The sequence below is a fragment of the Mastacembelus armatus genome, chromosome 14 (assembly GCF_900324485.2).
Source record: "Mastacembelus armatus chromosome 14, fMasArm1.2, whole genome shotgun sequence".
In the NCBI taxonomy this organism is placed as follows: domain Eukaryota; kingdom Metazoa; phylum Chordata; class Actinopteri; order Synbranchiformes; family Mastacembelidae; genus Mastacembelus; species Mastacembelus armatus.
Window position 1 is genome coordinate 6,863,427 of NC_046646.1, and position 12,514 is coordinate 6,875,940.

The 12,514-nt window shown below is 38.9% G+C and overlaps 1 protein-coding gene across 1 annotated transcript; it reads left to right on the forward strand.

Moving 5' to 3' along the window:
- Positions 1-1,991: 1,991 nt before the first annotated feature.
- Positions 1,992-12,103, forward strand: gusb (glucuronidase, beta). Its single transcript, XM_026329171.2, has 12 exons — positions 1,992-2,266; positions 3,401-3,586; positions 3,762-3,943; positions 4,321-4,463; positions 4,641-4,828; positions 5,841-5,993; positions 6,169-6,347; positions 7,801-7,947; positions 8,174-8,258; positions 9,346-9,522; positions 9,751-9,886; positions 10,702-12,103. The coding sequence occupies exons 1-12, from the start codon at positions 1,997-1,999 to the stop codon at positions 10,851-10,853; spliced, it is 1,998 nt and encodes a 665-aa protein (XP_026184956.1). The 5' UTR covers positions 1,992-1,996; the 3' UTR covers positions 10,854-12,103.
- The last annotated feature ends 411 nt before the right edge of the window (positions 12,104-12,514 follow it).

The following is a 12,514-nucleotide window of genomic DNA, read 5'->3' on the forward strand; positions in this document are numbered from 1 at the left end:
ATTGTGTTGATGTTTACCAGCTACCCAACCCACTGAGGCCAGCCACAGCAGTTTAGCCAAATACAGGGTGAGACTGGCTGTAGCCAGTCAATATTTACTATTTCCTTAAGAAAAGCAGCCCAACTTTTGGCACTTTACCTGTGAATGAATATGATAAAGTTAATAAACAATAATCTACCAACTTGCATGCATGTAGTATCATGATAGTACCAGATATGTTACTAGTGTAAACTGACCAAACTGCAGCAACAAGCTTCTCTGGCATTTTTCAGTGTAAAGGTAAAGTCTGGAACTGTGTGTCAGTGCAGTTTTTACCCCCAAACTCCTGGGGGCACTGTACAAAAAACGGTGCCACTTTAGCTGCAACTAATGTAGATAGTAAAAGCTTTTTGAGTCTGAGAGACAATTTTGGTAACCCTGCCTGCCAGTATTTTGCCAGTTAGTAGTCTGTGTTTGAGTAGGTTGGATATGAAGGTAATTTATTATTGTACAGGAAATTTAAAAACACAAGTAAACTAAATACTGGCTTGTCAGTTTAAGCAATACACAACAATAACAAGATGCACACAAAAGTTGTGTTTCTTTAATGATGTGAATAAGAGTCAAAAGCAGTGAGTCTTGTATGAGAGCTGGAGTCAGGTTGAACTGAGTGAGCTGAGGAGACACTAGTGGTTTACAGCCCCATGAAAAAATATAATTGTGTGGCTCCTACATAATGTGGTATATATATATCATGGGCCCCTATCAGTCCTGGACCCTGAATTGTAACTTTCTCCTCTTTACGGTGCTCGTGGGAGTGGGGCCAGGTTGAGTTGAATCTGGCCAGAAATACATATGTAGGCAGCTCAGACTATTTTGTAGTTTGTTTCGTGCAACTTTATTTTTGTGAAGAAGATTTCTGGTAAAACTTGAGTGACAGATTTATTAAAACTTCTCCCTTCTTGAACGTTGCTCCAGTTCTTTAGTTGAGAGCAAGTGAGATGGAGGTGGTTTTGTTTCTGTGTCTGACAGCGTCTCCACTGTAACTACTGAGCTGCGTTTGGAAAGAGACTAAATACACCATGGAGTGCAAACTAAAACCAGACTTTCACTTGAAATGTTTTTATTTTTAATCCATTAATATGAAATTGTTCTGCCATTCAATGTGTAGAATCATAAATTGATTCCACCTTCATTTTGTCCAAGTGTCCCACATGTTGCCAGCCGTTTTACAGAGGAGTTAATTAACTTTATTTATATAAGTTTTAAACATTAAATTCATGTACCATCATGATCATGTATCATTAACCTTTAGGAGTCTACGGTCACACCAGCATGATCAATAGATAGATAGGAAATAAACCTAGACTTCTGAGGGTTAATGTTTCTAGTTCCAATGTGTTCACCTAAAAGACCCCAAAGAGACATGAGACGACCCTAAAGAGACACAAGACAACCACAAAGAGACATGAGACACCACAAAAAGACACCAGCATCCCAGTGGCTAATGCATTCATGTATGTTCAAGGACAGGCACATAATACAGCTCAGAGATGTAGAGAGGGGCTAAATAAAAATAATGTCCTACCTTTTAGTTAAAGCTGAATATGTAGGCTCTTTTGTGGGTTTTGGTGAAGACATTTTTGAGCGTTAAACTTCTCAGAAACTCCCAGTGTCACTGAGTCAGCAATGACAGACACCTGTGCTGTTTTGTCAGGTGCTGTTTGGAAAGCTGTTCATTTTAATGTCCACTACTTTATGGGTACTTCCTTTAGTCCATTCCACCTCCACACTGACCAGTCTTCATACCTGTAGATCACCCAGCTATTGTTATTCCGTTTTAGCAGATAAGATTTTATATTGTTAATGTATTTCTTTAAGTCTTACCATAAAGCACTAAATGTAAATTGTATTTAAAATGAGTAGGAACTTGGATGGACCAATCAGCTGAGCTAGCGCCCCCTTGGCCCCGCCCCTGGGAAGCCGCTCGGCGTCACATGACCACAGCCAAGGTCATATGACAAAATCAGGAACGAGCCGCGTGGAGTTATTTACCGAGCGGTCAAAGATGCCTTCCTCCGGTAGACACTGGGCGATCCGTGTTTTGTGCCTGTTTTGCGTTGTGTCGGACGCGGTCTGTGTGCTGAACACCGGGATGCTCTTCCCCCGAGAGTCTTCGTCCAGAGAGGTGAAGGACCTCAGCGGGCTGTGGGTCTTCAGGGCGGATAAGTCCCCAGACAGGAACCAGGGCTTCGACGAGGCATGGTACAAAAGCCGCCTGGAGCAGGTGAGCGGGGCACTAGCTAACAAAACAAAGCGCTTTGTTTTTCTGGCTGTTTGTTTGTTTGGTCGTTCTGGTTAGATCTTATACCGGCGCTGCAAACGAGAACCGCAGTCGCTTATAATGGTATAAGAAAATGAAAGTCTGCAGAAAGTTACTGCTTTAGTGTGAAAGCTCCCTGTGCTGTAGGAATATTAGAGCAGTGAGGACACGGATTGCTGCTGTCAGCAGGTGTCAGGTTTATCTAATTACTGAAACTATTATTATACCATGGTGCAGTGTTTCCAGTGTTTCCAGTTAGTGAAGTTAATACTCACAGTAAAGTCTACTTTGTCAGGTCATTATAATGTGAATACTCACTCAGAGCAGGGAAGTGATTTTTCCTGCTGTTTTGATGCCTGAAGATGGAAAATTATAACTAAGAAAAACACATATATAGAAAAAAGTCCCAAAAATATATAGGCCCAGATTTGTAACCCAGATTTATTTTGTGTGGTCCTGACCAATATGGGATTAACCATTACCACAGGAGTAAATAATGAAGGTTCAGTAAAATCCAGTAAATATTAAGCACTTGTTATTATCATGGTGTTTTCATTTATGTGATTATTATTCTACCACTGACTACAAGCTCACTCCTGAATAAAACTATAGATACTGTTAGACAGAAATTGCAGCGAGCCGTGGACTAATGGATAGGGAGTCGGACTTATAACCTGAAAATTGCAGGTATGAGTCTCAGGTCCAGCAGGAATTGTCGGTGGGATGGAGTGAATAGCCAGTCCAATAGCCAGCAGTCCAATAGCCAGCAGTCCAATAGCCAGCAGTCCAATAGCCAGCAGTCCAATAGCCAGCAGTCCAATAGCCAGCAGTCCAATAGCCAGCAGTCCAATAGCCAGCAGTCCAATAGCCAGTCCAGCTTCAATACCACGAGTAAGGTGAGACCCTCTAGCAAGGTACCGGGCCCCCAACTGCCCCCCAGGTGCCGCAGCACAGCCTGCCCACCGCCCCAGGTGTGTGTTCACGGTGTGTGTGTTCACTTTGGGTGGTAATGGAATTTCTCCATTTGTGGGACTAATAAGGGTAACTTAATCTTAATCTTAAAATACTGTGTTTTCACTGGAGCTCTGTCTTCCCTAGACTGGCCCGGTGATTGACATGCCAGTTCCAGCCAGCTACAATGACATCACACAGGACTACACACTGAGAGATTTCATTGGCTGGGTGTGGTATGAGCGAGAGGTAGTGGTGCCTACACGCTGGATCGCCGATGAGGGAACAAGAGTGGTTCTCAGAGTGGGAAGTGCTCACTATTATTCAGTGGTGGTGAGTAACTCAGGACTCGACTCTAAATGAAAATCATCTGCGTCACTCGTTGCAGTTTTGAGATATGACACATAGACCCTCTGTATATACCTACCACATGAGCCAGAGCACTTTTTGTTTCTGTTAAATATGCAGTCAGTGCCTCTATATCCACTCACTGACTGTACCTTTGCAGTGGGTGAATGGGGTGAAAGTGACAGAGCATGAAGGTGGCCATCTTCCATTTGAGGCTGAGATAGGCAGCTTAATCCGCAAGGACCCCACTATGCTGTGCAGGATCACCATCGCCGTCAACAACACCCTGACCCTGCAGACTCTTCCTCCAGGAACAATCCAGCACATGACCGACCGCACCATGTAACCATCCTCACTCTTCTTAGTTTTACTCCCTGACTTGATAAAAACATTTTCTAAAGTGTATAAATTAATAATGAGTAATTGGTGAATTTGAGAAACTAGTGTGAAAACAGACACCACAGTTCCTCTGCACCCAACATGACTTCTTCTAATTGTTTGGTTTTGTCTGATAAACAGGACTTTAGGACTTTAACTGTTACTGTCATGCTGACACATTTAGGAAGCTGCAATAGTTGTTGTTAAAGAGATATGAGCTGATTTTGTTTCAGACAACATAACCTTCCTAGTTTTATATCGTGTTTGGGTAAAATTAAAATCCGTAGTGTCCTGTGAGTGTCAGATAATGGGAAAAACTGTAATATGTAATTACCCAACAGGTACCCTGATGGTTTTTTTGTGCAAAACATCTACTTTGATTTCTTCAACTATGCTGGGATACATCGTCCTGTATTGCTCTACACTACCCCCAAGGCTTATGTAGATGACATCACTGTGGTGACTGACTTCTCGGATAACACTGGTAAATGAATGCAGCTAAAAACTATGAAACAACTAATGTGTTCCCTTTCGACACCTCGCTAGCATTTGTAAAACAGTAAACTACCAAATTATAAAAAGGCATCATATGTATCACACACAACAGCTCTCTTATTGTTCATGTCTGTTTGTTAAGCATCCTTGTTTCCCTGCTTTTTAGGTTTAGTCAGATACAAAGTATCAGTCCAAGGTGCCGCTCCAGCCACCCTGAAGGTCACTTTAGTGGACAAAGATGGACACTGTGTGGTCTCCTCCAGCGAGCCATCTGGAGTGCTCAAAGTAGTCGATGTCAAGCTGTGGTGGCCGTACTTGATGCATGACACCCCGGGTTATCTTTACTCTATGGAGGTAAGACAGCGTCCTTACACACATGTCAAAGTGACCTTTTATGAGAGTAGTTAGGAAAGCAGATGAAGTAAAGAATATTTTTATTAATTATAGTTGATTCGTGAGGGAGAACAGCACACTTAGTGGAACATTTACCACCAATAAGATAACACACTGAATACATCCACTGTTTTTTGTTGAAGCTAAAGTCATGAGAAGTTAATGTGTATATAATTATACAATAATGTAAAGCCACCAAATTTATATTTTTTATAAGAAGAGTATAGAAGACATTTTCTTAAGTGATGGATAGTTTGATATCATGATGGTTGAATGCATTAATTCATTTCTATGTATTATTTTGATGTTACCCCATTTATGTGATTAGGTAACACAAGTAAAAAGTGGTTTTGTATTTCCTAAGATGATGAGTAAGAGGAACAGGATGTACCATCACTGAAATATAAAACTGTTTCTGATACCACAGCTGCATGATCTAAGAGTTAAATGATTCCTGCCTGAGTTTTTTTTTCTTTCTTTTTTCTCACATTTAATCCTTTCTGTCAATTCTCTGGTTTATCAAGTGACACCTGCTAGATGTTAGTTTAGTGTGTGTTTAGAATAAATATATAAAAGATGGTAATTGTGTCAAAGACCTTTATAGATGTTTACAACTCATGAACATTTTGGTAACTAACTTCATTAACTAATTTAATATCAATGCTTAATGTTTACCTTTGGTGTATGGTACATTTTCATACACTGTGCATTAGTTGAAGTTTCTCTTCACCTTCTTCCTAGATCTGTTGCAGCCTGATAACAGGAACAGAGACTGTAACCTGCAGTACCAAAGGTTTTGGATGCTTACTAGAAACAACTTTTTGCTAATAACTTTATCTTGTATATTCTCACAGGATGTCACATGTTGATTGCTTTTGCTTCTCAGTTTTTCCTAGGTGAGATTCTTGCACCACAAGAGCTGCATTTGGCAGAGTTCTCAACAAAAAGTTACTTTGTTTACTTTGACATCCAGGTTCGTTTAATGGCAGCCGATCACAGACGCACGTATGAAGATGTGTATACACTACCAGTTGGCATTCGCAGAGTTAATGTTACCAGCACCCAGTTCCTGATCAACAACAAGCCCTTCTATTTCCATGGGGTCAATAAACATGAGGACTCTGATGTGAGTACAACAGCACCTTTAATGAGAGACTCCGTCTCCTTTGGCTTTGAAGCTGCTCTAACATTTACAGAGCTAACATTCAGACAATTTCTGATAAATATATATGATAACGTGAGCTGGATAAAGTAAATCCAGTAATCCTGTCTTCTCTTCCTCTGTTTACCTTGTGTGGTAGATTCGAGGTAAAGGCTTAGACTGGCCCCTGATTGTCAAGGACTTTAACTTATTGAAGTGGCTGGGGGCCAACTCATTCCGCACCAGCCATTACCCCTACGCTGAGGAGATCCTGCAGATGTGCGACCGACATGGCATTGTGGTGATAGATGAGTGCCCAGGGGTGGGCATTAAAGACATGTAGGTGTGATCACTCAGATCACTGTGACCTTCAGGTGCAGTGGTGTAAACATATGTATATATTATATATACTGTCTATATATATATGCCAAAACTGCCATGTCTAAGTGAAGACAGTCTGATGCAAAACTGCAACGAATGCTAGTTATCTGAACCAAATGTAACATGAAGTGAAGGGAAAACTGCAGAATCGAGACATAGATTAATTATTGAATTGAGCCAGTTTTCATTAAGCACCAGTTCATTGTGAAATCTGACATCTAGTTTATTTATTTATGTTTGATTTGAATGAAAACAGGTCAGCATCATAGGAGAAACCAGAGAAAGATCTTTCATATTCCAGTTTAGTTGTGATTCTTACTCTTTTTGTTGTAAGAAAATTTAAAGGCATGAAAGCAGTATGGTTGGCAGTGTTGATCTATATGTTCAGGTCTAACATTTTAGTCTAGTTACAAATATCTCAACAACTGTTATATGGTAAAATTTTGTTCAAACATTCATGACCCCAGGTTTAAGCTACTGGTCAAACCTTTTTATTTAAAGCATGTCAACTTCTGCAGGGTGGATTGCCATGACATTTGGTTCACACGTGTATAATGATTCCCTTCACCTTTTGTCATCACTGGGTCAAATTTTTTTGTTTGTCCAATATGTTGGTTTATGATCAAATAGACTCAAACTAATGTCATTCTTATAAGCCTCCACTGCATTTTGGGTTAAGTGCTAATGTTAACCCTTAGGAGATCCTAGGAAGATGTGGCCATTTAGTTTTTTATTTTCAAGTTAATAAGCATTTAGTGGGGAAAAAAACTTTTACTTGTAGTAGGACAAGACCTAGTGAAAATCGTCATATATCAATATAGTGTCCAAGATTAATCTGACACTGCAGAAAAAATAATGATGTATCAAAATCAATGTTGCTGCCAATTATTGACCCATCTGATAATCCTTGAATTGTATTTTATGGATTTTATTTAAGTTTTTGTGATTTTGTTCAATTAAAAACTGTGGAGCTATGTAAACATACTGGCCTTTTAAAGGGTTAAAAACCTCAAAAATATAATTAATATCTTATATGTATATTTCAGCCTGAAGTAGTTATAAAAGATTTACTTGTTTAAAGTGGAAAAAAATATTATGTAATGTTTTTACAGCAGCTTTTGGGAAGGTGACATTTTTTGTCATTAGGGACAAATGTGTTAGGATATTAAGGGTTAACATGCTAACAAGCTAAAGTAATATAGTAAATTCAGAAAATAATATACCTGGTAAACATCAACATGTTTGCATTGTCATTGTTGGCATGTTAGCCTGCAGATATTAGCATGCTAGCCTGTTACTGACAAGCAGAACCATTACCAGGTGTGTGGGCTGGTGTGTATCCTGACACGGTGGCTGGGTCTGGTGTCTGTCTGTCGTCTTAGCATGTGTCTCTTTTGCTTTGATGATCTAGTCGCAGTTTTGGAAACACCTCCCTCGCCCATCACCTGGATGTCATGGATGAGCTTGTTCGTCGGGATAAGAACCATCCCTCTGTGGTCATGTGGTCAGTAGCCAACGAGCCAGCTGCAGAGATGCCCCCTGCTGAAAACTATTTCAAGTAAGTATTGATCTTTTTTTAACATGAAGCACTGCACCGTGTGGACTGTATCCATTCATCAAATGATCATTCATACAGTCATATATAAAGTCAGTTGTGAATGATGATCAATCTGTTTTCTACACCAAGTATGTCACTTGTTTACAGCGATAAGGACCAGTTTTATACTTTTATGAATAGATGAAGACTGTACATTTGCAACTCAGTCGCATTTGTTTTCTTACAGGACCTTGATAAAATATACCAAAGCTCTGGATCCTACCCGGCCCGTCACATATATCACAGACAGCAACTATGCCAGAGACAGAGGGGTGAATATTTACAGTTTCAGCAGAATGTCAAATTTGCAGGCACATTGATTGTTGCATCTGTTGACACATTATAACTACATATCACTACAACTGTTTTTTTGGGGAGACTACATAATGGGAGAAAATAACTTTGTGCTGTGTACTCCAGGGTGTGTCACTTCACTGTGACACTGTTTGTGTGGTTACAGAGGCAATAGCCTTCACTTCTGGCCAAAGCCAGCCACCAAAGTCAGTGAAGTCAGATGTGGTCAGAATATCTCTCTAGAAACAGGAGCATGAGAGAGCAGCAAAACACTTCACTTACATTCACTTTAGAGTGAATTTAAACAAAAAAACATGTTCGTTACCCAGTAGCAGAATATCAGATGCTTACAACTTACATTTCTAAGGTCATATATTTATTTTTATCATAAATGATGCAACTCTTAGCAAACACAAAAGTAAGTAAAACAACCTTTTCAACATCAGACATAAAAAAAACAGAACGTTTGGCAGAAAATACACGTAGGAACATATCAAGGCATTCAAGGACACATACTGATAACACTATCAGACACATTATTCTGAAATATTGTAAGAACTTGTCAGCGCTGCAAGTCAAATTGTTAAAATATCCTTGAGCAGGTCATCGTTTGCAGTTCTGAAGCTCTTGTTGACTACTTTAATGACATGACATTTTCACATTCCTGTGCTGGGAGGAATATCTCTGAGGGTGATGTTTGTTATCATGAAGGTACTGATTCATTTGCAGCAACTCATTTCTACATGTCTCTAGCCTGGTGAAAACAGTACCTATGAATTCACTGTTTGACAGATTGAAGGCTGCCACCACATAGTTCCTAACATTTGAAATGTTGTAAAAGGTGAATATAACCTTTTCCACAGTTTGAGAAATAATATTTTGCTTAATAATTGCTACTACTGGAAATTTCTTGCACCTATATAAATTTAAAAAAGCAAATATGTAAGAAGGTAAAATGATCATCTTTATTTGTAATTTGTATTCATAAAATAGTCAGTGTGTGTTTAACAGTGAACGTCATGGGCAAGTTGAAGAGTCATATTTTGTCTTTTGTCCCGTATGTAGGCTCCTTATGTGGATGTAATCTGTGTAAACAGCTATTTTTCCTGGTACCATGACCCAGGCCATGTGGAGGTCATCCCCATCCAGCTCCACACTCAGTTTGAGAACTGGTTTGGAAAGTACGAGAAACCCATCATCCAGAGTGAATATGGAGCAGATGTGGTGTCGGGGCTTCACAGTGTAAGGATTCACACACATATGCATTCAATTAACCGTTGTGCACCACCAGTTATATTCCTGTTTTTTTTGTTTTTTTGTTTTTTTTGTTTTTTTCTGGTAGAATTCACAGGCTTTGCTGTATTTCAGATGTTGCTAAACACTAAGTCAGACCACAACTGTCTTCTGTTTTGTGACTGTAAAACATTTTCCCACAAAAATATGAACGCACAGGTTCTTTTCACTTTGCAGGATCCGCCCATGATGTTCACTGAGGAGTACCAGAAAGTAGTCCTGCAGAACTATCACGACGTGTTTGACCAGAAAAGGAAGCAGTATGTTATTGGTGAACTCATCTGGAACTTTGCAGACTTCATGACTGCCCAAGGTAACACAGCTGCAGTACACAACAACCTGTAGAATCAGAACTGCTGCCTTTTCTCCACAGTTTCTAACTTCACACATCACACTGACGTTAAATGGTCAAAAAACAAACAGTGCACACTTTGCATTAAACACCTGAGAGGGGAGTACAGGTAGACTTCAGAGGTACACTTTGTTGGGGGCAGATACTTCTCATTAGCTGTGATGTACTGTCACCCTGCTGTCATTTGGATTAGTATCCCATGAATTCATGGTCCATCCAAACATCATAATGTTCTCTGCACCTCCACTGGAAAGACCTTGATATCGTAGAAGGGTAGTGTATATACTGTAGAAAATACTAAATATGCTGTAGAAAATACTAAATCCACCATACAGAATCTTACAGAAAACTGACGATGTTTTCTTAATGCAGAACTGTTCAGCTGTACAACCTGCTTAAATAGTAACCACAAAATGTACATTTTCAGTTTTATAATGATGGAAAGAGTGAAAGCCTTGTAGTGATAATATCTGCAGCTCAGAATCCAAATGAGACTGGTGATTCAGATGAACAGAAAACTAAGACTGTCAGGAATATTATTAATAAGCAGGATTTGTTAGTGTTATGTACCATAACATTTGCATAGCATGATGGAAGGCAGGATAAGTCAAAATAGGGATCATTCTGCATTTTCTGTCATGATGTTGGTCACATGTAGCAAAAGTTGAGTGAAGTCGAATAAAGCTTCAGAGCCATTTTTACTCACTTCTAACTGCTCCCATCTATAGCTCTTAACAATCTGTTCACATGTTGTTTTGCTGATCTTGTATTTGCAGGGGTCACCCGTGTGGTAGGGAACAAAAAGGGTATTTTCACAAGGCAAAGGCAGCCCAAAGCAGCAGCATTCATCCTGAAGGAGAGATACTGGAGACTTGCAAATGAAACAGGTAGACTTCCTCCATGGACCAAGTACCCCTGCTCTCTCTGACACAGAGTCCAGGACCCACTTGATTCTCTATGTTTTAAGGACCAATGCTGGTAAAAATCTATTTCTTTTACATTATTGAACACTTTCTTTGAAAACAATTTTTATTGTGTGTATGTAGGATCATACCACCACAAAAAAATATCTGTTATTCCTGCCATCTGCATCTTTGAACAAAATCACCAACACTGTAATCAAGCATTTCCAGGAATATGGACAATTTTAAAGAATGTATGAGCAATTTTCAGTGCTTAGTAAAAATTACCTCATGTGCAATTAACTTTTTATAATAGTTCAAATCTACGATATGCTTTTGTTAAAATACATCTCGGACACTGCCACTCTTCACTGAGGGATTTTATTTAGCCGTTACAGGATATCCTGATACAGAATAGTGAGGTGTTATGTTTCTGCTTCTGTCATAAAAAAGATCGGGTGAAAAACCAAGAACTGTTTCTTCATCAGCGATTAGCTGCAACCTTTCCCCACTTAGGTGAGATAGATTCACCTAGCAGGGGAAGCACACCACAGAATAAAGAATAAGTAAGGGAAAGAAGTTAACACCCTAGCACCTCCATTTTGTTTTTCTCTGTGGTTTAAAGACACAGCATTGAACACAGTTGATTGTAAAAATGTTAGCTAACAGTGTTTTTGTTTTTAAATAAAAGCATGATTTACATGTAACATTGTAAACTAAAATGCTGATTCTGATCAGAAGATCTTTATTTTTATATATGAGAATGAACAGAAAAAAATCTTTGATATGAATCAGGGTGTTAAAGACTAAACATGTAGTCATGATGCTGTAGTTTTAAATTCTGTTTCATAAATTCAGTGGCTCTATAGAGAACCCTGAAGAAAACCTTGCAGCCTTAGGACTATTTGCGTTTTCCAAAACTCAGCATACACTTGAAGGGTTAACTGATGTGTTGACTGTTTATTGTGGCGTGACTGCAATCTGATGCTATCAGAGACTCCGCTCATGTCCTCATCACACTATTGACCTTTGTGTTAACAACAGGACAAATCTTGAATACTTAGACTCTGCTTGTTTTCTTTCAAACATGCAGTATCTGGGAGCAGACCTACTATCAATGTATTGTAGACATTTTATTAAAACCTGTAATTTGTCGTAACAAAACACGAAACAAGCAATAAAATCTTTTTTTTTTTCTTGTATTTTTATTGTTTGTATTTGGCCCAGCAATATTTGTGTTGTATACCTGGAGATCATTAAAGATGCTGCTTTCGATGTTCAGTAGTGTTTTATTACATATGCAATTAGTTGGTTGATGAATCAAAATATTCAGATTCTTCAAACCCTTAGTATGGTTTAGGGCTCAGAAGATAAATACTAATGTTAAAATAATCCTAAACCTACAATAAGATGATATTTAGGGTATTCACACCAAAACGCTGTCTAACTTTTTTTTTTTAGTTAATTTAAGGCCCAAAAGTTTGATATGTTGTTCTTTGCTATTTAAAACAAAAAACAAAACGCCTGATAATTTGATTTGCTTACCAATTTTCCACATGAATTTGAGTTTATTGCTCACAGGGAGTGAAACTGAGCCTGTAAAATAATGATTTCTGTGGCTCTGGAGGAGCTTTCCAGTAGTAGACCATTTATGGACAGCAGGCTCACTGCTCTCACTTTGAATGAC

Excerpts from the sequence above, each read along its gene's own strand:
- gusb (XM_026329171.2), top strand. The coding sequence starts at position 1,997 with ATGACAAAATCAGGAACGAGCCGCGTGGAGTTATTTACCGAGCGGTCA. Across the intron at positions 4,829-5,840 it reads GTTATCTTTACTCTATGGAG|GTTCGTTTAATGGCAGCCGA; the intron begins GTAAGACAGCGT and ends TTTGACATCCAG. Across the intron at positions 8,259-9,345 it reads ACTATGCCAGAGACAGAGGG|GCTCCTTATGTGGATGTAAT; the intron begins GTGAATATTTAC and ends TCCCGTATGTAG.